Raw genomic sequence first — 21,775 nt, 5'->3', positions numbered from 1 at the left:
TTCCTTGTTCTGTAACGTTTATACCACTTGAGGTCCAAACTGCACAATTTTTTATTAGATAAATCTGATTGGATGAAAAATATCAGATATTTATGTTGTGATTGTTCATCAAGGAGTTGTTGATGGGTCCTGAGGCTGGACTAGTTGAGAACCACTGCTTTAAGCGAACATTGGTTTTAAGCAGACACATAGTGAGCGACTGATCAAATATATTTAAAAAAAGAAGGAATCTAATCACATTTGAGCAATTTATTGTTTGTACTGTGAGTTTGTCGACTTGAACTTTATCTCGTAACACAAGCAAGAGTAGTTTGAGGGGCATTATTGTGTCAATGTTGCAAGAATAATAAAAAAATGGATTCACAGTTGCCACATTGTGACAAAATGCATTTCAGATGTGGTGATTGTTTCCACATGACGCTTATATGTTTCTTTTTTTCTGGTGATTTTTACACTTTATCATTAGCTCAGCTTCTTATCATGATAAAAATATATAGTTGTACAGTGTCAGTCTTTATATAATCAGTACAGGATCTAGTGGTTTTCATATTGCATGTTTCTAACTGTAAAAATATATATTCTCAAATAAATAAATATAAAACATAAATATATGAATCTAAAATGAATAAATAAATTGTTACATTTTTACCTTTCAAATGAGTCTAGACACAGGTTAAAAAAACAAAAAACAGAATTCCTTCAAAGTCCTTCTGAACAAAGTACGTTTGACTGACATGGCTGACCCACATCATCTGACGACTCCATCTGACCAGAGGAGACGCTTCTCCACTACTTTGCTCCGTTTCCCATTCGTCTCTTATTCCACGCAGGTACATTTTAGGGTCATCCGGCCTCCGAAACAAACGACTCCCTCATGACAAGTGTGCAGACATTCTAGCCTGTCTTCTTGGCTGCTGAGAGATGGTTTATGCATTCCTATAAGAGGCCCCCCGATGCCTTTATCCCTTCTGCTCGGGCTGTTGTCTACCAGCCTGCACCGGCCACATCCTCACGCCTGCATCCCTCTTTTCTTCTGTTTTCCCTGCCTGACAGGGCTTTAGCAGCTATTCCTGAACTGGAGCAGGCTTCCAAGTCTCAGCTGTGTCCTAGGATATCCCTGTACAGCTCTGGCACACGGTCGGGGTCCACAGGCCTGGGTAAAAAATGTGTAAATTTTTGGTGCCGCCTGGATTTAGTCCCATCCCTTGGTGTCCCATCTTTATTCAACGCCACAAAGTAACGGGTCCCTCTGTCTCCGTGTTTGTAGAGATTGGAGGAGTAAGTGTTGTACCAGTTCTCCTCGAACTGCTCCCTGAAGACACATTCAGCCGAGAGCTTCTCCTGAAAACAAAGAGCACGACATCAGAGAAATCCTGATGCTGATGTTGCAGAATTTTAAACTCACTTTTTTTTTGGCTTTGAAACTTCTCTTGCTCACATCATCAAATCATTACATGAGAACCATCTGGTCGGTGATCACATGGTCAGAAAATGGGTTTTTAGAAAAACACAAATGAGGAAATATGGTACTCACGGATCCATACAGCTCTCCTCTGTCGTTCATCCCCAGATACAGTCCACTGTCCACCCCTCTTATGCTTATCAATCCAACAGCGAGGCTTATGAATTCCAAGATACCTACAGAAGAATAACACAGTTGTTCTGTATAGATTTTGACAAAGATGAAAGACTTTCATTCAAATAAGCACAAAAATATAAAAATGCCATCCTGACAACAGCTCTTTGGCACAATACATAGCCTACATTTTAACAGGATATTTAGGCTTCATTCTTTGGCAGTCTTACTTTTCTCTAGTTAGTTATTTAATTTCTTTATTTCTTCCGTTTTTTTAACTTACCAAAGCGGCTGTGGTCCTTCCTCGTCCCTTGCACTGTGCCATCCGGAAGTATTTCCAGGTGAAAGCCCGTTCTGCAGTATAGCTGTCTCCTCCTGAGAATCCCTTTGAGGTGCGTTAAATCCGCCACGGTGCTCCGGGAGAGCCTGTCCCCGGGGATAAGGTGCTCCCCTAGAAGTGTGGGACTGTCACCAAGTTGGGTCAGGAAGAAATGGGACCCGACCTGTGCGACACCATCGATGCCGTGCAAAACACCTCCAACTTCCCCTAGAGCAGCAGCAGCAGCAGCCATCGCGTCAAAGCCAAAGCGGGTAAAGTTCAGAGAGGAGGTCCGGAGGGAGCAGCTCTTGCGTAGTAGACTACCTGGTAGCCACTGTCACTTATTGCATGTCCACCTCCTTCGTTACTTAGCGCATGTAGGAATACATGCGCGGATTTCTCTCTCCTGACAAGAAACACGCACGAAATCTCGGCTTCTGGCGGCACCGATTTCTCTTTTTTACCGCTGCGTCTTCATCAGTTGGGGGGGGGGGCTGCAGTCGCTGATCAGATAGCCCTCATGTTGCATACCTGTTCCCGGCGGACGGAGATGGCTCAGTGGAGCAGTGGAGGGGGACCCAGGAAAAAGAGGATTCAGTAGTGAGGGCTGCAGTGCAGGTATAGCTGTAGGAGCTCCAGGAGGGTTTGCGCTCAAAGTGGCAGGGGTGGTGAGGCAGGTGCAAAAGCACAGGACTACTGATGGGCGGGGCTGTCACAGTTCAGACGTGCCCTGGCAAGGATTTCCCCCCCCCCTTCTCTCAAAGCATAACACGAGAGACACGGGGGGGAGAGGGTCGATGGTGGGCAGTGATCTTAGTCGAACACTCAAAATTCACATTAAATCTGAACCCAAATATGCTTACAATCAACTTATATAAAACCAGCGAAATATGACACACAATTTCAGTGTATTTTTCCGATGGTTATCTACTGATTTCAACATTTCCTTCACTTTCATGAATCGGCGCCCTTTAATCCCAGAGCGCCTTGAAATACCCACGGCGTTTCTCGCGATGCTCTGCGCTGCCTTACGCTGCGTGTTATCGGTCACGACACCTCAGTGTAAACAGCCATGGCTGCCCTGAGAAGACTTATCCACTCGCTCGCTCACAGCTCCAAAACAGGGACCTTCACGACACGGAAACAACAGACATGTTTCAAAGGGACAAAAGCGCTGAAAGTAACCGCAGCCGGAGCATGCGTCACCGCCGCGGCCGTCGGTGCGGCTTATTATTACTGCTGCTCGTTTGACGGCAGACGCTCCGGCTTCAAGAGCCATGTCGAAGCTCGACTCTTTCATCTGGCGCTGCCATCAGTTTCTGCCACCGATAAGGTACAGTGTGACGTTTGGTGCTCCGCTGGTTTAGGCTGTTTTAATTTGAATCCTTTCTCATGACGTAACTGCAGCCTTTTACGCATTTCTGACATAATTAGCCATCAGAGACGTTAATGTGTCGTCATGAGGAGCTATCCCCGACCTTTGGTGCTGAAATTGAAGTGGTATTCGTAGGTCATGTGACCCAGTTGCTGTAGTTGACTGCTTTTTCTGTGTAAAGTCTCATTATGATGGTGTCAGTCTAACGCAAGAGAGAACAGTCACATTTACATTGTGCTGTATTTCGTTTATTCCTCAAATTACTTCGCTGTGGGAAGCCTATAGGGCAAGACTATATGACGTTTCCTCACACTTTATCTTGAGTTTTATCTACAGAGGTGAACTCAACTACATAAATGGTCATTGTTTCATATTTAAGGGCCCAAGTAATGAGATCTTTAATTTAAATATTTTTTGGATTTAAACTATCAATTATTATAGTCCAGGTAACATCTCTTACAGGTACATCACAATTTTCAAGTGTTATTTGTGACATGTGACAATGTGACATCCCCCAGTTGATTTGTTCAACCATCAGCTTCAAAAAAAGATATTCAACTGATAGTGATAAATATGAGAAAACAAATAAAGAAGCTCTAAGCAGTGGGCTTTAAAGAGCTTTAGTGAGCTTAAGTGATTCATCACAAAGTCTGTCTGTCCTTCTTCAGACAATCGTCAACAATTTGGATGTGAGTATGTCATTCATAAGGAGAAACGTCTGGCTCGTCATTTTGATTTGTCTTTGCTGGTTAGAAAACGGGGGTTGGTTTGGACAGTTAATTGAACAAAATAGTACGAGTTTTTGGCTCAATCTTTTTCAAAAGGAAAAGGAAGAAGTGTTAAAGGAGGAAAAATTCAGCAAGACTTCTTGAATTCAATAATTTATTTACAAACCAACATATAAGACATAAAGGACATAAACCATGCATTTATAATAATACCCAACAAATAGCTTGATCAGTTATAAGAAGATTAAGATGCAAAATGTGTTACTAATTAATCTGTTTATACATTTATTTTATAAATCAAATACTCCTGCTCTAATAAAAAGCCTTTACACATATTCTTCCAGCACTATCTGATTTTCTTCCTAACTGTGGCAGAGAGGTATTTTTCTTGCCCAGTGTACGGCCTCATTAGTGCGTAAACCAGCGCTTCAGCAGCCAGTCCCTGTAGCTCAGACATGTGTCGACATTGATGACAAGATGTTCATGGATCACAGGGGATATAAACAAACACGTTAGCCATGTAAACAAAGTCTAGTTTGTCCTCTTCTAGCTACACAAGATTCCTTGTTCCATAAGTGCTAGTCGAAGGGAAGAAACCTTGACTGGTGTCCACAGGCTGCAGGAATCCAGGGACACAGGAAACTGGACACTGGGACTTGGCGGAGGGGCTGACACTTGATGAGAGGCGGGGGGTGGTTAGAGGGGGTTTAATGGTTAAGCAGAGGGGGGCACACATTCCCTTGGTGTTTGCTCTGTGCCCAGTAGACCTGGCACACTGCCACCTGACAGAGAGATCCATTCTGTCCTCACCAGTCCAGCCTTCTGATCTGGCCTGGTTTGAACAGTTGTAGGGACATTATCTGGTGCACAGGGATGAAAAATAAAGCTGACATAACATGTGCCCCATTACTGAATTAAACCATGGGCCTCTTTGTTGTTCTACAGGAGTACGGCCTTTTCGTGACAAGAACAACTTCTGCAGATTCCATAAAAAGCTTTATGACTATGTTATCATGTTGATATGATTTCAAATATGACATGAGTGTGTGTGTGTGTGTGTGTGTGTGTGTGTGTGTGTGTGTGTTTACAGGCTAGAAGCTATGGCCTGGATGATGGAGACGCTTACATGTCGTCCTATGAAAACAGATTTCGTCTGTTTAGTTCAGTGGAGTACGAAGGACAGCTCTACATGACGCCACTCAACTTCATCGAGTCCATCACTTCCAATGAACCCAAGAGTGAGTGCACTTCTGTTACTCAGCGCCTTCCCATAACTCTTAGCATCCTCTACAGGAACAGAGCAGCAGTTATTGATTACTCATGTTTAGGGTTTGAACAGTCAATTCTTAGATGAATTTAAAGACACAAGTATCGATCAGCAACATTTTACTAACTGATGAATCAGTCTTTCTCATTTTATTGTCATTATAACTGTGAATGTAGACATCACATTGATCAGTCATGTATCATACTTTGATGTTACTGATAATACTGTACATACTTTCAGTATTATCACGGCCATTGTAGCCATGAATCTGTTTTATTTATTATTCTACAATTCACTTAGCAGACGCTTTTATCCAAAGTGACGTACATCAGAGAGTAAGTACAACACAAGCAAGGATCTAGAAAAGAGGAAACAAAGTCAGTAAGATCAAACGATCAGACACACAGGTGCTGACAGGCATTACACAGAGGCAAAGCACAACATTGACAGCAGTTGTTCAGAGCTCTAATCAGTATAGAAACCATCTTGAAAGTCGTCGTTATCAACAAATTATTGTTGTTGTTGTTGTTGTTGTTGTTGCTCTGTTTGTCTCCATCCGTCTCTCTCTATCCCACGTATCGAGCCCAGCACAGTTTCCGCAGATGGCTGTTCATCATGAGTCTGCTTCTGCTCTTAAAGGAAGTTTTTTTCTTGCCACTGTAACTTTGCTAAATGTTGCTTAGTGCTCATGGTGGATAAATGTTGTGTCTCAGTAAATAATATAATCATAATAATAATGCATTTTATTTATGGGCGCCTTTCACGTCACTCATCAGTAAAACAGTAAACAAAAACAAGAACACGATCAACTACATGAAAACAAAAACAGCAATAATAAGCAATAATAATAGCAATGTAACAAAACAATAAACCAGCTCTTTTAGTAAAGGGTCCTAAGATTACATTTGTTATGAATTAACGCTATGAAGGTTGATTGATTGATTGATTGACTCCGCTACCTTTAAATTGTACATATTTGCTCATTTTCCACCTTTCATACATATTTCATTTAGATTAAAACAGTTTCTGTTGTAGCACTTCTGATATTGTTTTGTGTTTTCATGCCAGAGGAAACATCAACACAGACTCACCTTACCCTTTTCTGTACTAACTATTTTGCAACTCAGTTAAAACATGATGAATTGAGTGGAAACAACATGGCCGAAGAATTTGCAAAGACTTCATTTTTTACTAAGTGCATAAATGCATCAAATCAATTATTTTTCGCTTGCTTGCCACCATTTATTCTAAAAGTAATATAAGTTAATACATAGCCTTCATAAATTTCTCCACATGAACTTTTCTTTATGTTGATGCTTACTGCTAGTTGTGGCAGTCTGAGCTCGATTTGAATAACTAGCGAGGGATGTTGAGCCCCGCAGAACTGTTCTGTAGTTTATTGGCTATAAGAGAGTTCTGTTACTCAGTACATTTGCTATCAACATTTCTTTAGCAGAAGGTTTTAGGCTCTTATTCCTTATAAAGACTGTTTGCTGCACTGCTGGTGCTTCACTCCTACTTAATTTGTCAGCAGCCATTTGCTTAATTACTTTTCCATCAAGTAGTCGGATAAATCTCTGCTCCTTTATCTGGTGGTTCAGAATGAGAAAGGTCCCTGGGTTATTTCCTGGTACATTATTTGTTTCTGAGGGCCTGTGAAGTGTCAGTGGACAATAAGCCACAGCTTGAACAGCTTCAGTCATAACACCTGCATAAAGATAGAAATCTTTACCAGCAACCTCACTTTTATGGCTCATTTATGTGGCAACAAACTCGCACAGACCCAGAGAGACCGAACGACTTGGCATGTTGGTCATAAAGGTAATGATAAGACTTGATTGCTGGCATTGATGATGATATAAGGCGTGTAGCTTGTTGTTATGTTTTTGACATGGCTTCACTGGCATCTAGAAGGGAGGTTAAATAAGGAGCATTAGCATATTAGCATAGCACATGTCACATTCCTCTGCCTAGTGCGTTTCAGTATGGTAACAAGAGTTTTTATGGTTATTATGGCTGTAAAAATACATTTGTTTTCGCCATTCCTGTAGATATTTAAAAGGCCTTGGCCATTATTATCAATGATCATTTTATCAATACATACAAGAAGTATATGATGGTGCGAGTGTGAACCAGTGTAGTCAGAACTTCAGATCCAGACACTTTGCTGGTTATGAAACATTCAGAGAGAGCATGAAAAGCACAGCAGGTAGGGTGCTGGTGGACTAGCAGTTAGTTTGCGTGCCCCATGTATGGAGGCTGCTGTCCTCGAAGCTTGCGGCCCTGGTTTGCGTCCAACCTGTGTGTCCCCGCATATCAATCCCCACGCTCTCTCCCTCTACACAATAGGACAATAGGATCCTTTATCTCCTCGTGCTCACTCAGACACCTCACAGGCCATCTAATGACAATCATAACAGCAGGCTCTAAAACGTGTCAGTGAGGGGTTATTATCACTGCTGTTAATGTGATTTTCCCTTCATATTCTTTTACAACGCGTCCACCTTATCATACACTTTATTGACCATTGGAATGCGCTCACAGAGACAAATAGCGTTAGTGTTTTTGAACGCCTGTTGTCTTGTTTTCTACATCTATAGACTTCAGTATTAAAACATAACAAGTCAGACATATACCTTCCAGTAACTGTGAATCTTCTTCTGTTTTAGGTAGGAGAGTATGGAAGGCTCTTACAAAGAAGGTAAGTTGTTCTGTCATCAGAGTACTTCATGCTGTTTAACTTAATCTCCTCTTCATCTGCGTACAAACCTCTGTCATTACTGTAATGCCCACAAAGTTGCATTACTGTGTGATTATCGGGACTTAGAATTGAATAATGGATTTGGGATTGTCTTCTGTTCTCTCAGGAGTTAGACAAGATGCTGGCTGATACCCCCCCTGTTTGGAAGGGATCATCTAATTTGTTTAGAAATCTCCGTGAACGAGGTAGGTAACTCAGCTGACAGAGCTCGACACATAAAGCCACAGAATCAAAGTAATTCCCCTTTATGCTTTAAATCTTTGAAAGCACGTCCGTGTCTTACTCAGAGCTTTCTCTGTTGTGCTTATAAACCTCCCTAACCTAATACAGCAAGTGTGTTGTAAATCCTATCTTATCTTTCCATCAGTCTGCTAACTTTTTGCTGAGTTACTCTCAAGTAACCTTCACGGAGGGAATGGTCCATGATAGTAAACAAAATGATCCTTCATGCTCTCTCTTATAAATATGCAAACAGTGTTACTAATAATAGGGAGAGTATGAATTCCCCTTCAGTAAGCTCTGTAACACCTGTGTCAGTTAATTCATTAAAAATAAACAGCTCCTCAGGCTACACGAGCGAGGGTTCAGAGTGAAATGTTAAAACAGCCTTGAAGTTTCCCCAAGAATTAGCAACACAATTTATTTTCATTTTATTTAGAATACTTTTAGGAATTTAGATCTCATTCTGCACGCATAGACAATAAAAATTAAGTCTTATATTAAAGGAGCACTATGTAGATTTTGTAGTGAAATTTGAAAGTTTAAGAAGTGAAACAAGTCTATGCTTTATTTTCTGAACTAAATACACAAACTTTATTCAAAGGAAAAAATCTGTCCCTGGAGCTAAAAAGCTACCAGCAGAGTTACATTTCACAGTTGCGGGTCCACCACCATAACTTCTCATGTAGCGTTTTATCTTCAAACAGTGTTACATGGACCACATCTTCCTCTGAGGACAGTTTGTGTATTTATAGAGATATGAAGAATCTGTACCTTTCTCCAACTTTCAATTGTGCGTAGGATCTTCAGGTGTAGAATGCTTTCCCTCCTTTTTCATGTTTTCTTATTTTCAATATACCATGAATAATACCTATTTTTAAAAACGAAGTTTTAATCTTTTGGTCAATTGTTAAATTTACAATATTATACATAATTATTATTAATTCTAGCTGCTGAAATGTTTGTATTTGTGTTTCTTCCTTTGATGTATATGATAGTTAACTGAGCTTTTTTGTTACAGAGAAATGACTCTATCGGTCTTCAAAGGGAATCAGAATCGGTTTTATTGCCAAGTACATTTGCACGTACAAGGAATTTGACTTGGTGTTTTGGTCAAAAGGACTTTTGTTTGACACTTGATAGACAAATTTAACTGATTGATAAAACAAACTAAAGTTAGTATCAGTTGTTTTGATAATGAAAATAATGGAGAGTAACTTTCCTTATCTTATATCCTGACTGCTTTGAGAGGGAAGTGGTAGGACTCTGACAGGATCTTTTACAATCTGTCTCCGTGTTTAACCTGCAAATGTCAAGTTGTTGAGAAATAAAGTCAGAGAAGATCTTTTCACTTTCCCACCTGGACCTGCACACTCCCCGCTCAGTGGGTCCTGCAAGCCAGTGGAGCATCAGATCTCACTGTTCTGCTTTCTCCTCAGTTGCTTTTGCTAAGTGCCAATGCTGGGATTTGGGGCTTTTAATCCTGCTGTTAAACGTTGCGGCTTTGTCAGACGAAAAGGGCTGGATTGATCTGTGAACAAAGCATTGCTTTAGAGAATGAGGGAGCTGTTTGAACCCAGCTATGTCAAGACATGTCCCACTGGCCACCCCCAGATCACTACGGACATTATGAAGCCTAAGAATGGCATTGGATTACATCTCCAGGACTGCCACTCTGTATGAAGTGTTTCTGTGGAATTCTTTGTATTGTCTAACAACATCTACTTGAGCTCACAGGCTCAGAGGGAGGGGGGGGTGGCCCCCTTCAGCACTGAAGGTGTGTGGTATTGGTGAAACATGGCTGGAATCTTAAAAGTTTTTTTCTCTCTCCTCAACCCATTTAAGCTTTAAAGGCTTTGAAGGTAGAGATCTGTTGTCATTATAGGGCCGTACCTGCCAAACAAAGACAGCTGGGGAGAGAAAATGGCGCTCTGAGTCATGGGATTTTGTAGACACATTTTGTGTAACTGCACTCATCAAAATGTTCCTTTTTACACCTTAGTTTGTACTCTATTTTGTCTGTTTCACTTTATACCACCGGCATGCTTGCACAAGCATCAAGACAAACTGAAGAAGCAGAGCTAGAACGATATATTTTCTGTATGTTTTCCACTGAGTTTTCTTCTTTCTGGAAATATTTCCCTGAAGCTAAAACCCAGTACCTGAATTCTTTTCCCATAACACCAAGAGCAGTCACCCAGAACTATCTGCGCTCGATTCTCTATCTCCCCGAGCAAACAAAAGCTTGGGAATGCTTTCAGAGTCGGGTGGGAGAAGCCTCCTGAGTCGGCTGAGATGTCTCCTGACACTTACTCTTCCCTCTCTGTGTCACACAACAAAGGGAGCTGAAGGATGCAACACAAAACCTGAATCGGCTATTCTCAATCAGTGACAGATCACTTGAGAATGTATTACACCTTGTTAGTCAAACACGATCAGAAGCCGTAGGCCTTAAATTTGTTTGGGTTTGTGTCCAGATAGGTCATCTCCGTTGTAAAGCCTTTGTTTGTGTGAGGGGAACACCAAGCATGAAGTAAAAGGCACCTTTTAAGATGTTATCAGTCAGGCCGAGAAAATTACTCTAGTCTGAAGACGTGCAACGTTTCTTTGGATGGCTTATTCATCTCTGACGCCTGATACTAAAAATCAGTAAAAATCTTCTGCTAACTGGTTAATGCTCCTTGATCCCATCTTAGTTTTAGCTTGATAAGTCTTTCTCTATTCCAGGTGTCATCAGTTACACAGAGTACATGTTCCTGCTCTGCATTCTAACAAGTGAGTATCATCCAACACTTAAACTTCATCATTCAGCTGACTGAAGTTACAGAAAATGAGTTACAGATTAAAAGGTGACCGTTGAATGTGACTCCCTTTGTTTCATCTCAGAGCCCCGCGCAGGCTTTAGGATTGCTTTCAATATGTTCGATGCAGATGGGAATGAAATGGTGGACAAAAGGGAGTTTCTGGTGGTACGTGCATATCCTCGAGAAATCAGATGTTAGAAAATAAAGATATGATGAGATACACTTGCTCACAATATTAAAAGGATGCATAATAACTTATCCTCTCTCTCCTCAGCTGGAAGAAATCTTCCGTAAGAAAAAGGATAAAAAAGAAGTTAGTGAAGACGTGCAGAGACTTGACCAGCAGGTACGGATAAATGCTTTCATTCATTGTCCTCTGGCATTTGCTTTTAAATGTCTAATAACGGCTGCTAGACTTTGCAATGTTTTATATTACCAATGGACCAAAAGAATATGCTTGTTGTAAAGTGATGCTGGTCATAAAGTTCTTACAGATTTGCACTTCCCCTAATTTATGACTTGTTTTTAAAATGTTATTCATTGAGTAAGTCTAGGTCAAAGTGTCTCGCTTTGAAGCTCAATTCTACTCCATATTAAGTTGTCAGAAATGTTGTGTTTTTTATGTGCTGGGCAGGGAGTATACACAGCTCTTATAAGTGGGTTGTCATTAAAAATTCACCTACCTGTTGCCCTTAGAAACAAGATCAATGGAAACAGTAAAGTGTCTCACCAAAATGGAAAACAGTAAGCTGAGGCTTGTCAGAGGTTTTTTTTTCTTGCAACACTTGCAATGTTCCTGGAGAGACTACCGGCTGCAGAGAGGTGACTGTGGTCATGCAGGGTAAAACATGCCTTGAGTCTTTCATCTTTGTAGGGCTGCCTTGTGCTGCATGCAGGTGGATGTAAACATGCAGAGCTGAATGGAACGATAAGAGCAACTCTTTGAGGTCTTATCACACAAACACAACATGGAGGAGCTTATTTCACTGGGACAAACATAAGCATCTCAGGACCGTCTTGAATTAATCTGACGCCCGTATAACCTTCAAAAAGATCATTAGAAAAGAGCACTCTAGATTGGGAAATAAAGATGATGACAAAGTTAACACGATGAACATCATTCACAGAGCTGACAACGGGAATAAGAGTCTCAGCTCTGGAAGTTCCCATCTTATTTAGGCTACTTGAAGGCTATGAGATAACTTAAAAGCTCATTTCAAACCATCCTCCTGCTCTAAACATTCTTGTGAATTATGAATGAATCTTCTCTTTCTGCCCTTTTTGGTGTTTCAGAGCCTGCAGCTGTACGGTAGTCCCAAATCGCAGACGCACAGTGTATGTATTGTTCTCTTCCCTGAAGACAAATGAACTGCTCGGCTTGCTGCATGTATTTTTGGCATGCACTCCTCCTACCCTGACATTTTTGCATAGTGTACTTGAACAGAAAACACAGATGTATCTGAGAGGCTGAGACCTCTCATATGTATGCCTTATAACACAAAATAACCACATTCACATTCATCCAGATTCAAATATCTCAGTGTGTGTATGTGTGTGTGGTGGTGAAGGGGGGGGCGGGCACTGAAGATAATTCATGTTCCAAAGTGTGTCGGTGTTGGGCGATACTTCAAGAAGCTCTTACCTGCCAACTGACAGCATTTCAGCCAGACCCCCATGTTTTATTTTTACAGTTACTTGAGGAGTGGTATTTGGGCTCACGTTACCTTTTGTGATGGGTTTGACCATGAAGATGCCCTTCAGAGAGGACAGTAATGCAGGGAAACGCTCTTAACACACACGTAGAAGAGCTAACAGAGAGAGAGAGAGAGAGAGAGCAGTGTTTAAAGACTTTCTTTAGGTGTGCCTTTTGTTTTGATTCCTCCATGCCCTGCTCTTTGTATCTTCCCAGCAAAAAGTTCAAAAGTTGAACTTTTTCAGAAACGTGAACCAGACTTGTCTTCAGTGCTGTGGTTGGGCTTTCCCAAGTGTATTCTAATTACAAGTACATCAGGATCTTTTCATGGGATTAGATGGGAACAGGGCGGCACATTAAAGAGTTGTTCCATAATTAGTTGTGGAATCATGTCGTAAATCTCTCTCGATGGTGAAAAGCAACAAGGCGCAGAGGAAGAGCTGTTTCATCAGCTGTCTCGTATATTCGCCCTCAGGCTTGAGGGATGAAAGAAACGAGAAATAAATATTATGAAATGAAGCGCGCTGGGCTTAAGATGGCACCTGGTTTGTTGTGTATTGATGTTGCTTTTCAGTACGGTGATGTTCGACTTGAGAAACATGAGAATGAGAGGCAAGAACAGAGTTTAGATTATTACACGGAGGTAGATATGCAAGTGTTTTTTAAAGTCTGTCCTGTGATCCTTTTCTACATGACATCAATTCCAAACAGGATATTGTTGATCGTTGTGTTTCAGTGTAGCTGTAGTTACATTTGTCCTACACCATCCCAAAGGAAGCACTTTGAACTGTTTTGATTTAAACGATTGGTTTATTGGAAAGAAACCAAAGAGCATAATCTCATCAACAAATATTCAAGGGATATTTCTCTCCTTTTTTTTTTTTGTTTAGCTTGAATTGTTTTATCTTTTATTTTGACACCTTCAACCTCAGACAAGAGACACAGATTGTTTCTGAAAATGGATCTGAAGCTCATTCAAACCAGTAGATGAAAAGTGTCTGATAACCGGCTCTGACCTCACAGCGCAGCATCAAATGATGATTTATTGTGGGTTGAGTTACAATAGTTAACCTGGCATGAAACACCCCTCAGGTCTCACGCCCTGCATGCTTTGGACATGTACTAGCTGTGTTGGCCTAATGTTCTGCCAAGAGGCTGCATGCATGGCTGCAGAGCAGGCACACGAGGGGCCTCTCAGATACACACCTCTCAGTCCAGTTTCTGACTTTTGGCCCATCTGTCTCTCCGTACCGAGTCTGCTGCACCAACATTTTAATCATTACTTTCTTTTAAACCCGGGAGTCTCTGGGTCTGTCTTCGATGTGTCTTTTGTATTTTACTAACATGTTGCCAGATGCATTTTGTCTTTCTAACAGCTGTGATTCGATTGCTGCCACAGGTTCTTAAAAAAGACAGCCGGCATGTGGAGGCCCAGGGCATGTGGGATGTTCTCAGACGTGGCTCGAGTCAAGTTCTGTTTTCTGATCTCACCGAGGTAGCCACGTCGTCACTAAGATCCTTCCTTATTATTTTGTTCAAACAATTCACTTTACTAGGTTTTAACTATCTTAAGAGTTTTATATTCTTTATGTTTTGAGTCAGCAGTGATAGTTCTCAGAGAGCGCTCCCTCAATACTTCTCCTGTAGCATGTTTCATGGATCCTCTGCATGGCACATGTTTGTATCATGTAGAAATGTGAAATGCTGCCTCTCTGTTTAGTTTCAGGCTCAGTGGAAAAATTAACCATTAACTTTGAGTAATTATTTAATGAATCTGGGTATGGCTTTTAACTAACATCTCTGCTTCAAGCCTTCAAGGTAGTATGTCACTGATGGTGTTTACATAATCTTACTATGATACACACTTGTAACTTAAAATCTCAAACTGAGATTTTAAGCAGATTAACTCAACAATTGTGTGAATCATTGCTGTAAGTAGTTGTGCAGTCTGTGTTGTAATATTGATTTCACCACACAGACGCATAGTTAATGCGATGAGGATTCATAATTCTGTCACTTCTTTCCCCCTCTTGTAGCATGTGAACGACAAAACAGAGACAACGCTGCTGGTGCATTTCTTTGGGAAAAAAGGCAAAGCCGAGTTGAAATTTGAAGATTTTTACCAGTGAGTCTGAACCTTTGGTCTGCTCTTAAATAAATGATGATTATCTGAAATATGGCCATTAATCATTTTCCTAACACGGCGACCCCTCAACAGCTAAACCCTTCAGAGCTTTAGTTTGTGACTACGTTTAAGTGTTCCTTTGGGCGTGCGGTCCTGGTGGTGGCATTTCCTGTCATCAGCTGACTTCTGTCTCGCTCCTCCAGGTTCATGGACAACATGCAGACAGAGATGCTTGAGATAGAGTTCCTCTCCTACTCCAAGGGCCTGCCCACCATCAGCGAGGAGGACTTTGCTCGGATCCTGCTTCGCTACACCAACGTGGATGATGTCAGCGGGTATTTGGAGAATGTACGCCACAGCATACCGGATGAGAAGGTGCGTTTGTTTTCCCTTTTTTAATTATGTTTTCATAAGTTTACTCTGAGAGATACAATTCATCTTACAATTCAAGGTTTAGACTATTAAACATTTTAACGCTAAGGCCTCTCTTTAAGATGTAATCCAAAAAACATTTTAACAACGGGGGCCTCAAACAGGCTGGAGCGATTAATCAAGTCCTCTTTAAATAGGAATGATTAACTACACAATATGTAGTTAATGTATTGAACACATTATTGTTTGGACATAGGACAGTGGATAGAGCTGGAAATCAGGGAGTGAGAGAGGGGAACGACATGTGGGAAAGGAGCCACAGTTCGGATTCGAATCCACCCGCCTGGAGGAATACAGCCTTCATACATGGGGCACGCACTAACCACTGCGCCACCAGCGCCCCTGAACACATATTAAAGAGCCCATATTCTGCCCTTTTTGGGGTTCATATATTTAATCTATGTTCCTACTTTTGTACGTTCATAATAGATAAAGTCCTAAAAAAGTGTCTGTTTTCATGTACTGCTCCTCCTTGCTCCCTCTACACTCTGAGTCCGTCAGCTGCACTCTGTTGAGCCCACACTGTTAGACCCCACGTGGGCCAAGTCTGCTCTGATTGGTCTGCCGATCCGCTCTGTCGTTATTGGTCAGTTGCTCAGCACGGTTCTCTGAAATTTCAACATGAGCTGCTGGGCTTGCCACAACGAGCCAATGGGCTTAGATCAGTGATCTCACACTGACAATGACACCACACTGACAATTTTTTTTCGAGGGGGGCTAGAACCGAGCGCTACATGCAGCTAATGCTACAGCTAACAGGAGGAGGTAGCAGAAGCTGCGTTTCCGCAAACTTTGAATTTTTGCACATAGATGTTCCTAAACATGCACAGGACACTTGGAAAACACACTAAAGAGCATATAAAACCATATGGGACCTTTAAGGAATAGAAGGGGTAGATTGTTATCAAGGTTTCAGTGTATAAATGTGTATTTAAGTGTCTCACGGTTATTAGCTTAGCTTAGCACAAAGACTTGAAACCGGTAATACAGTAAGCTAGCTCTTCACCAGGTAAACAAATCCCCTCTAAAGCTCAGGGAAGTAAACAATGTGTCACATTTGTTGATCCGTTGTTGAACTCTTCCTTCAGCTCACTAAAGGAGCCTTTTGTCTTTTCAAATGAACAAAGTTTAGAATCTAAAATCAGAGATAAATTGCTTGTTTGGCCGTCATGCAGACACTTAATAAAGAGTACGACAGCACACATCTTCACACATATCTCTCCTGGATGTTAGCGTTAGTGTTTTTTGCTGGAATAGAAGCAACTGGCTCGTGATTCTTCTTTCTGAAAAGCTGCTGAGTGAAGCATCCTCAATGTAGCTTTATTTGGTTTTTCCTCTTTGTACATTGACCCGTTGCTCAGCCTCCTTGAGTAGCCTGTTGCTAGATGTCCATTGATTATCAAGTGGGTCTCATCGTTAGGCGAAGAGATATTTTATGGCCCTCACCTTGTTAAAACAGCAAAGCGTCACAGATTAGTCATTACTCCATTTGTTCCACTGTGTGCGTTGCCTGTTGGGGGGGGGGGGGGGGGGGGGTAGCCCCAGCGAGAGAAGGAGCTAGTAGCTGTGAGATGGTTGAGTGGAGATCAATAGGCTCAGTGTTTGAGTCATCAGCCAAGGCTGAGATGTTTTAGGATTCATCACTTTTGTTGTTTTTGTTTATTTAAGTATCAGGTTAATCTGCCTTAGAAAAGTCTGCAAACGACCTGACCTCTTCCCAAAAGAGGTAAATCCTCCCCCCCCTCCCCCGCTGCTGACAGCTCAGCGTGTCCATATGCGCAGGGAAAATCCAGCAATGTATACTTTGTCTGCTTGGGTGTGTTATCTATGTGATGGCTTCAAGGTCCCACACACACTAAAGGATTCCCCTCAGGATGAAAGGAGGCAGATTATGTGTTGTGTGAATTGTAGCACTATCCTTTGCTGAGTGTTGACACGTGTAGCAGTGTCTTTTATGCCGCTCCATCATTTCTCATGTTGCATTTTATTAGCTTTATCTTTTGTAAATACAAGGCCTTGCTTTATTGTTGTTGTCTCTTTACAGGGAATCACCTTCGAGGAGTTCAGGTCCTTCTTCCAGTTCTTAAACAACCTTGAGGATTTTACCATCGCCATGCAAATGTACAACTTCGCTCACCGCTCCGTTGGTCAAGGTGAAGTCTCACACATTGTAGTCACATACTCGTTTTCAAAACGTTCATTTACTGCTTAGTTTTTCTCAAAATGTGACATATACTTCTATCCTGTTCTGTACATGTATTCACTTGCTGGTGACATTAATGAAATGTATGTGAATCCATGTGAGACGCAGAAGTGACTTCACAAAGATATAAAAATCACTTTTACAAAGGCACTACTTTTATCAATAAATGTGTTGTATCCATTTCCAGGTGACTTTTTGCTAACTTAGGATCAAGGAGCTCATACTCTACTGTTGGAATTAGGAAATAAATCCTTTTAACTCGAATGGATATGATTGACTTGTGTGTAATTCAACAAGAAAGGGAAGTTTTGAAGACAATTAATCGTGTTTTCAATTTACTAGCTAACTCTTGAGTTAAGTTTATTATGGAGCTCACATCATGGGCCATTTTAAATGAAACTTCCAGACACAAATTTGTCACCTTTCAAAGTCTAATTTGATGTAATTGAATTGATTCAAAGCTTAGCTCTATTTTGCCACGTCATTTAATGTTGCTGGTGTCTTAGAAACTCTGACTTCGCCTCTTTCCTGATCACATGTTTCTCTTCCCCTTTCACAGAGGAGTTCACTCGCGCGGTCTATGTGGCTACAGGCATCAAGCTGACCCATCACTTGGTCAACACAGTCTTCAAGATCTTCGATGAGGACCACGACGACAAACTCAGCCACAAGGAGTTCATTGGCGTCATGAAAGACCGGCTGCACCGTGGTGGCGGGGTGAGACAGCAGTGATCGTTTAGATGATTTCTATGTCTCTTTTTTGAAGCTGTGGGCAACAATGAGAAGCTGCTTGAGGACAGATGAGAAGGAAGGTAGCTTGGAGGTGTCTGGACTTTACAGCAGTACTGGACGATGTGATAGTCAGCTTCTTCTTTATGTCTAATCTGTCATGATGGATGCATGACACATGGATGTAAAGTCAAGTGGGGCAAATGTGGGTTGATGCTGAGCACAGAGATACATGCTTATTGTCAAACAGAGTTTGCTACTTCAGTAGTCTAATTACAACATCTTGTTAGCACTTGTTAATTTTTGAGTTCTGCTACTATTCATTACTGATACATCTTTCACCTCTGATGGAGAGGAGTAATGATTATGCAATAATACTGCCATCTAGTGGACGCCATGTGTCATAGTATCCCCCTCTCTCTCCCACGCTCACAGGGTGCCAGAGTGGAGGAGAAGTTCACCTCTTTTAGAACCTGCATGAAGAAGGAGCTTTCATCCAAATAGGTACAAACTGTTTCCCTTAGTCAGCGCTCTTTGTTAAATTGTACAGGTAAACAAATAATGTTTAGCATAAGAAGGAAAAATGCAACAACTGTTCCCTTACAGCCTTCCTCGGGTACACCCTCTCAGTACCTAGTCAGTCTTTTCACATGTGTTTTGAGGCCCACACTCTGCTCGCCTGAAGCATTGAGTTACACTGTAATATTAACGCCTGATCTAATGCTACTCGATACCAGCTTTAGTCTGCAGACATGAGCAGAGAGCGGTGCAGTTCAAAGCCGTATGCATGTTTCAAAGGTAGAGCACCTCTTGGGAAAGAGCTAGAGTTTTCTCTGATAAACCTAAGAAAATCTGTGTGTTCTTGCACAAGATATAAAAAATGTTAAATTTAAATCCTCCGTTTGGCGGCATTATTTTGAGAATTTCATCATTACAAAAGTGCAGATTTGAAAAATGTGTTACTTGTTTTTATAATGTAAAATATTTTCTGCTCTGCCAGGAGTAAGCTTTAGAGATAAATACCACTCCTATGTGTCTTTTCAATAAGCTACACATCAGCTTGGCTATCCTGGCTGGGTCCAAATTGAACAAAATCCACCTATACCCACAGCTCCTAAGAGTGATAAAAAACATCTTTTATGTATCTTAATTTACACTTGAAACCAATGTGTGTAAGCTGCAGGTTGTGTTTGTAATGTGCCATATGAGGGCATGTTAGCCATGCTAACTGGCTGTAACTCTATCTGCACACATATGACAGTTGTATTTACTAGATATTAAAAAATGTTCTAACTTTCAGCATGAGCTACAAAAGTAAATCGGATTTTCTACAACTATTTATCATTGTGTAACCTCTGCGACCATTCCATTTTTTTTTTTTCAAATTAAAGTCATTAGTTTGTAGTTATTTGAGGTGAAAACACTTTTGTTTGTTGACGTCTGCAGGCTGTAAACCACATCTTTGGTCACTGCAGTTTTTTTCTGCACATTGCAGAACTATTTGTTTCTCTGTGGTTGGAGGTGTTATTGCCACTCAGTATTTACTCTTTGTCATGTAATATGAAAGAAAGAAACGACTAAGACTCTAAAAGAATGAATCCTTGTCTGCACTGTATGTAATGGCAGCAAGGTTTGTTCATACACATTTTGATCGCTCTCTCTCTCTGATTCGTCAACAGGTGAAATCCAATCATCAGTGCATGTCTGACAAAGTGGACAAGCTGCGCCTCACTGTGCTTTCTACAGGGAGAGTTGAAGAATTGGTTTATATTAGAAGTTCTGAAATAAACAGAATGAGGCACAAACAGGATGAGGTCGGCTTAATGGGGAGCTGTTGCAAGTTGTCAAATCAACAAAAAAAAAACATAAACCTGAAGAGACAATTCACTTAAGTCAGTGTAGCAGCGCTCTAAATCAGAACTATTTGTTTGCTGAAGTGCTTTTGCCTGCTTAGTAAAATATTTAAATATTTATTTATTCATCTATTTGTAAATATATTTATACATTTTAGATTGGGATCTCTTTATTTATTGATCTAAAAGTCCAAGATGGTCTTCTAGCAGCTCTGCTAACTCTCCTTCTGTCCTGAGCCGGGTTGTGGGCGACGGTAGCATTTCTCACATATTTTGTCTTTCTTGCGGCTCTGCAGCCCCCCTGCACAGATCAGCTCAGGACACTGCTCCCCCTCCTCCCTCCTCTTTCTTTCTTTCTCCCAAAGCGCTGCAGCTGAAATCCTGGAGGATCCTTAAGAGCCAGCAGGCCTGAACAAACTCTCTCAGGCGGTGGCTTTTCTCACTGTTTAACTACAGGCAGCTAACACTGTTAATCATTTCTTGGCTAGTACAGAAAAGTGCTATTTTTAAGTCCTCTTTATAAATAAATATGCAGAATATTGAAGCCATATGTTTGTTCCCCTCCTGGGACACTTAGCCTAAATTGTTGTCATTTTTGAAGTGTTCCATTGAAAGGCCTTCCCTTTATGCTCTGTGAAGAAGAGCTCACACTAAAGAGGATCCCTAACTTCTCCTGCTGTGCACCTTGTTACTGCTGCTTCCTGCTACAATGTTTGCTGTAAGTGCAATTCAGTACTTAAAAAGATGGAGTGAAGTTACCAACATGTAATATGCTTTAATATCAACCAGAAGTCTTTATTCTAAAGCAGACTTATTTGTGTTGTAGATTTTATCATGTGTTAGTTATTATACCTCTTGTAGAGTTTTGGAAACGTCTCGCTTTTTGTCATTCAGGCTTTGACTGTTACACTCGTGTGAGAGCGCAGGTGCATTCATGATGATATGTCACAATAAATAACATTTAAAAGATTTGCCTTGTTGATATATTTGTTGTTTTTCTCAACCATAAACACACACCTACTACCAACTGTGTTCCTGCTGTGTTGGGGTTTGTTATTCTCACTGCTTCAGAACAGGTGAACTGAACCAACTCAGCAAACTGCTGTTATGTTTTCTGTGTGTAGACAGCGGACTGATGGCAGGGCCACAGAAGAATACATTTAACAGCTTAATTCTAAACCTGAAGGCAAATCATTGACAGTATTAATCATTATGAAGCTGAGGCAGTGACACTCTAATCAGAAGTTTCATCTTTAAATGATTCATTGAGGAGGGTAATCATTTATATTTCCCTACTCTTATTCTGCAGAACCTCTTCAGGTAAGATCACATAGTTCTCTAAAGGGTTGTGAAGATTCCTGTTATATAGAGAAAAGATTTGGTTACGGCTACATTAAACACACTTCATCTGATAACTTTGCTTGTTAAGTGAACAGAAAATAAATGGACGCCTTTGCTTTTAAAATCAACACGACCAATGCTTAATGCCCACAGAGACATGACCCTCCTCTTGTGAATAAACTTCAAATTTTTATCAACTATTGCCTGTACTAGTTTCTTGTGGTTAAAAGGTGTTATTTCCCAGTAATTATGAACAATCCAATTCTTTTAAACAAGAATATCTCATAAAGAATGATCGATGCAGCAGACACAGACATCTCTAACATCTTTATTTACTTTTTATTTTACTT

The 21,775-nt window shown here is 40.9% G+C and overlaps 2 protein-coding genes across 3 annotated transcripts; one reads left to right on the top strand and one right to left on the bottom strand.

Moving 5' to 3' along the window:
• Positions 1 to 234: 234 nt before the first annotated feature.
• Positions 235 to 2,674, bottom strand: fgf20b (fibroblast growth factor 20b). Its single transcript, XM_020629741.3, has 3 exons — positions 1,860 to 2,674; positions 1,535 to 1,638; positions 235 to 1,341 (listed from the first exon to the last, which is right to left on the bottom strand). The coding sequence occupies exons 1-3, from the start codon at positions 2,146 to 2,148 to the stop codon at positions 1,096 to 1,098; spliced, it is 639 nt and encodes a 212-aa protein (XP_020485397.1). The 5' UTR covers positions 2,149 to 2,674; the 3' UTR covers positions 235 to 1,095.
• A 150-nt stretch (positions 2,675 to 2,824) lies between these two features.
• On the top strand, positions 2,825 to 21,053 carry micu3b (mitochondrial calcium uptake family, member 3b). 2 transcript variants are annotated; one of them, XM_020629726.3, is made up of 15 exons: positions 2,825 to 3,228; positions 5,089 to 5,236; positions 7,935 to 7,966; positions 8,133 to 8,211; positions 10,973 to 11,020; positions 11,132 to 11,214; positions 11,324 to 11,395; positions 12,343 to 12,384; positions 14,142 to 14,237; positions 14,779 to 14,867; positions 15,071 to 15,242; positions 17,344 to 17,452; positions 18,062 to 18,219; positions 18,667 to 18,735; positions 19,911 to 21,053. In XM_020629726.3, exons 1-14 carry the CDS (start codon positions 2,968 to 2,970, stop codon positions 18,733 to 18,735), a joined length of 1,458 nt encoding a protein of 485 aa, XP_020485382.1. In that variant the 5' UTR covers positions 2,825 to 2,967; the 3' UTR covers positions 19,911 to 21,053. The 2 variants fall into 2 exon arrangements, with proteins under 2 accessions (XP_020485382.1, XP_065814893.1); XM_065958821.1 differs by lacking the exon at positions 14,142 to 14,237.
• Positions 21,054 to 21,775: the final 722 nt, after the last annotated feature.

The sequence above is a fragment of the Labrus bergylta genome, chromosome 9 (genome assembly GCF_963930695.1).
Source record: "Labrus bergylta chromosome 9, fLabBer1.1, whole genome shotgun sequence".
In the NCBI taxonomy this organism is placed as follows: Eukaryota; Metazoa; Chordata; class Actinopteri; order Labriformes; family Labridae; genus Labrus; species Labrus bergylta.
Note: the sequence above shows the minus strand (reverse complement) of the source record. Positions and strands in the feature narration are given on the sequence as shown.

What these genes read in the sequence shown, in the direction of transcription:
- fgf20b (XM_020629741.3), bottom strand. Translation starts at nt 2,148, where the DNA reads ATGGCTGCTGCTGCTGCTGCTCTAGGGGAAGTTGGAGGTGTTTTGCAC. An exon ending in GAAGGACCACAGCCGCTTTG is followed by an intron (nt 1,639 to 1,859) that starts GTAAGTTAAAAA and finishes ATTCTTCTGTAG; the next exon opens with GTATCTTGGAATTCATAAGC. An exon ending in GAGGAGAGCTGTATGGATCC is followed by an intron (nt 1,342 to 1,534) that starts GTGAGTACCATA and finishes CTTTGTTTTCAG; the next exon opens with GAGAAGCTCTCGGCTGAATG.
- micu3b (XM_020629726.3), top strand. Translation starts at nt 2,968, where the DNA reads ATGGCTGCCCTGAGAAGACTTATCCACTCGCTCGCTCACAGCTCCAAA. An exon ending in TGCAGAGACTTGACCAGCAG is followed by an intron (nt 11,396 to 12,342) that starts GTACGGATAAAT and finishes TTGGTGTTTCAG; the next exon opens with AGCCTGCAGCTGTACGGTAG. An exon ending in TCACCGCTCCGTTGGTCAAG is followed by an intron (nt 17,453 to 18,061) that starts GTGAAGTCTCAC and finishes CCCCTTTCACAG; the next exon opens with AGGAGTTCACTCGCGCGGTC.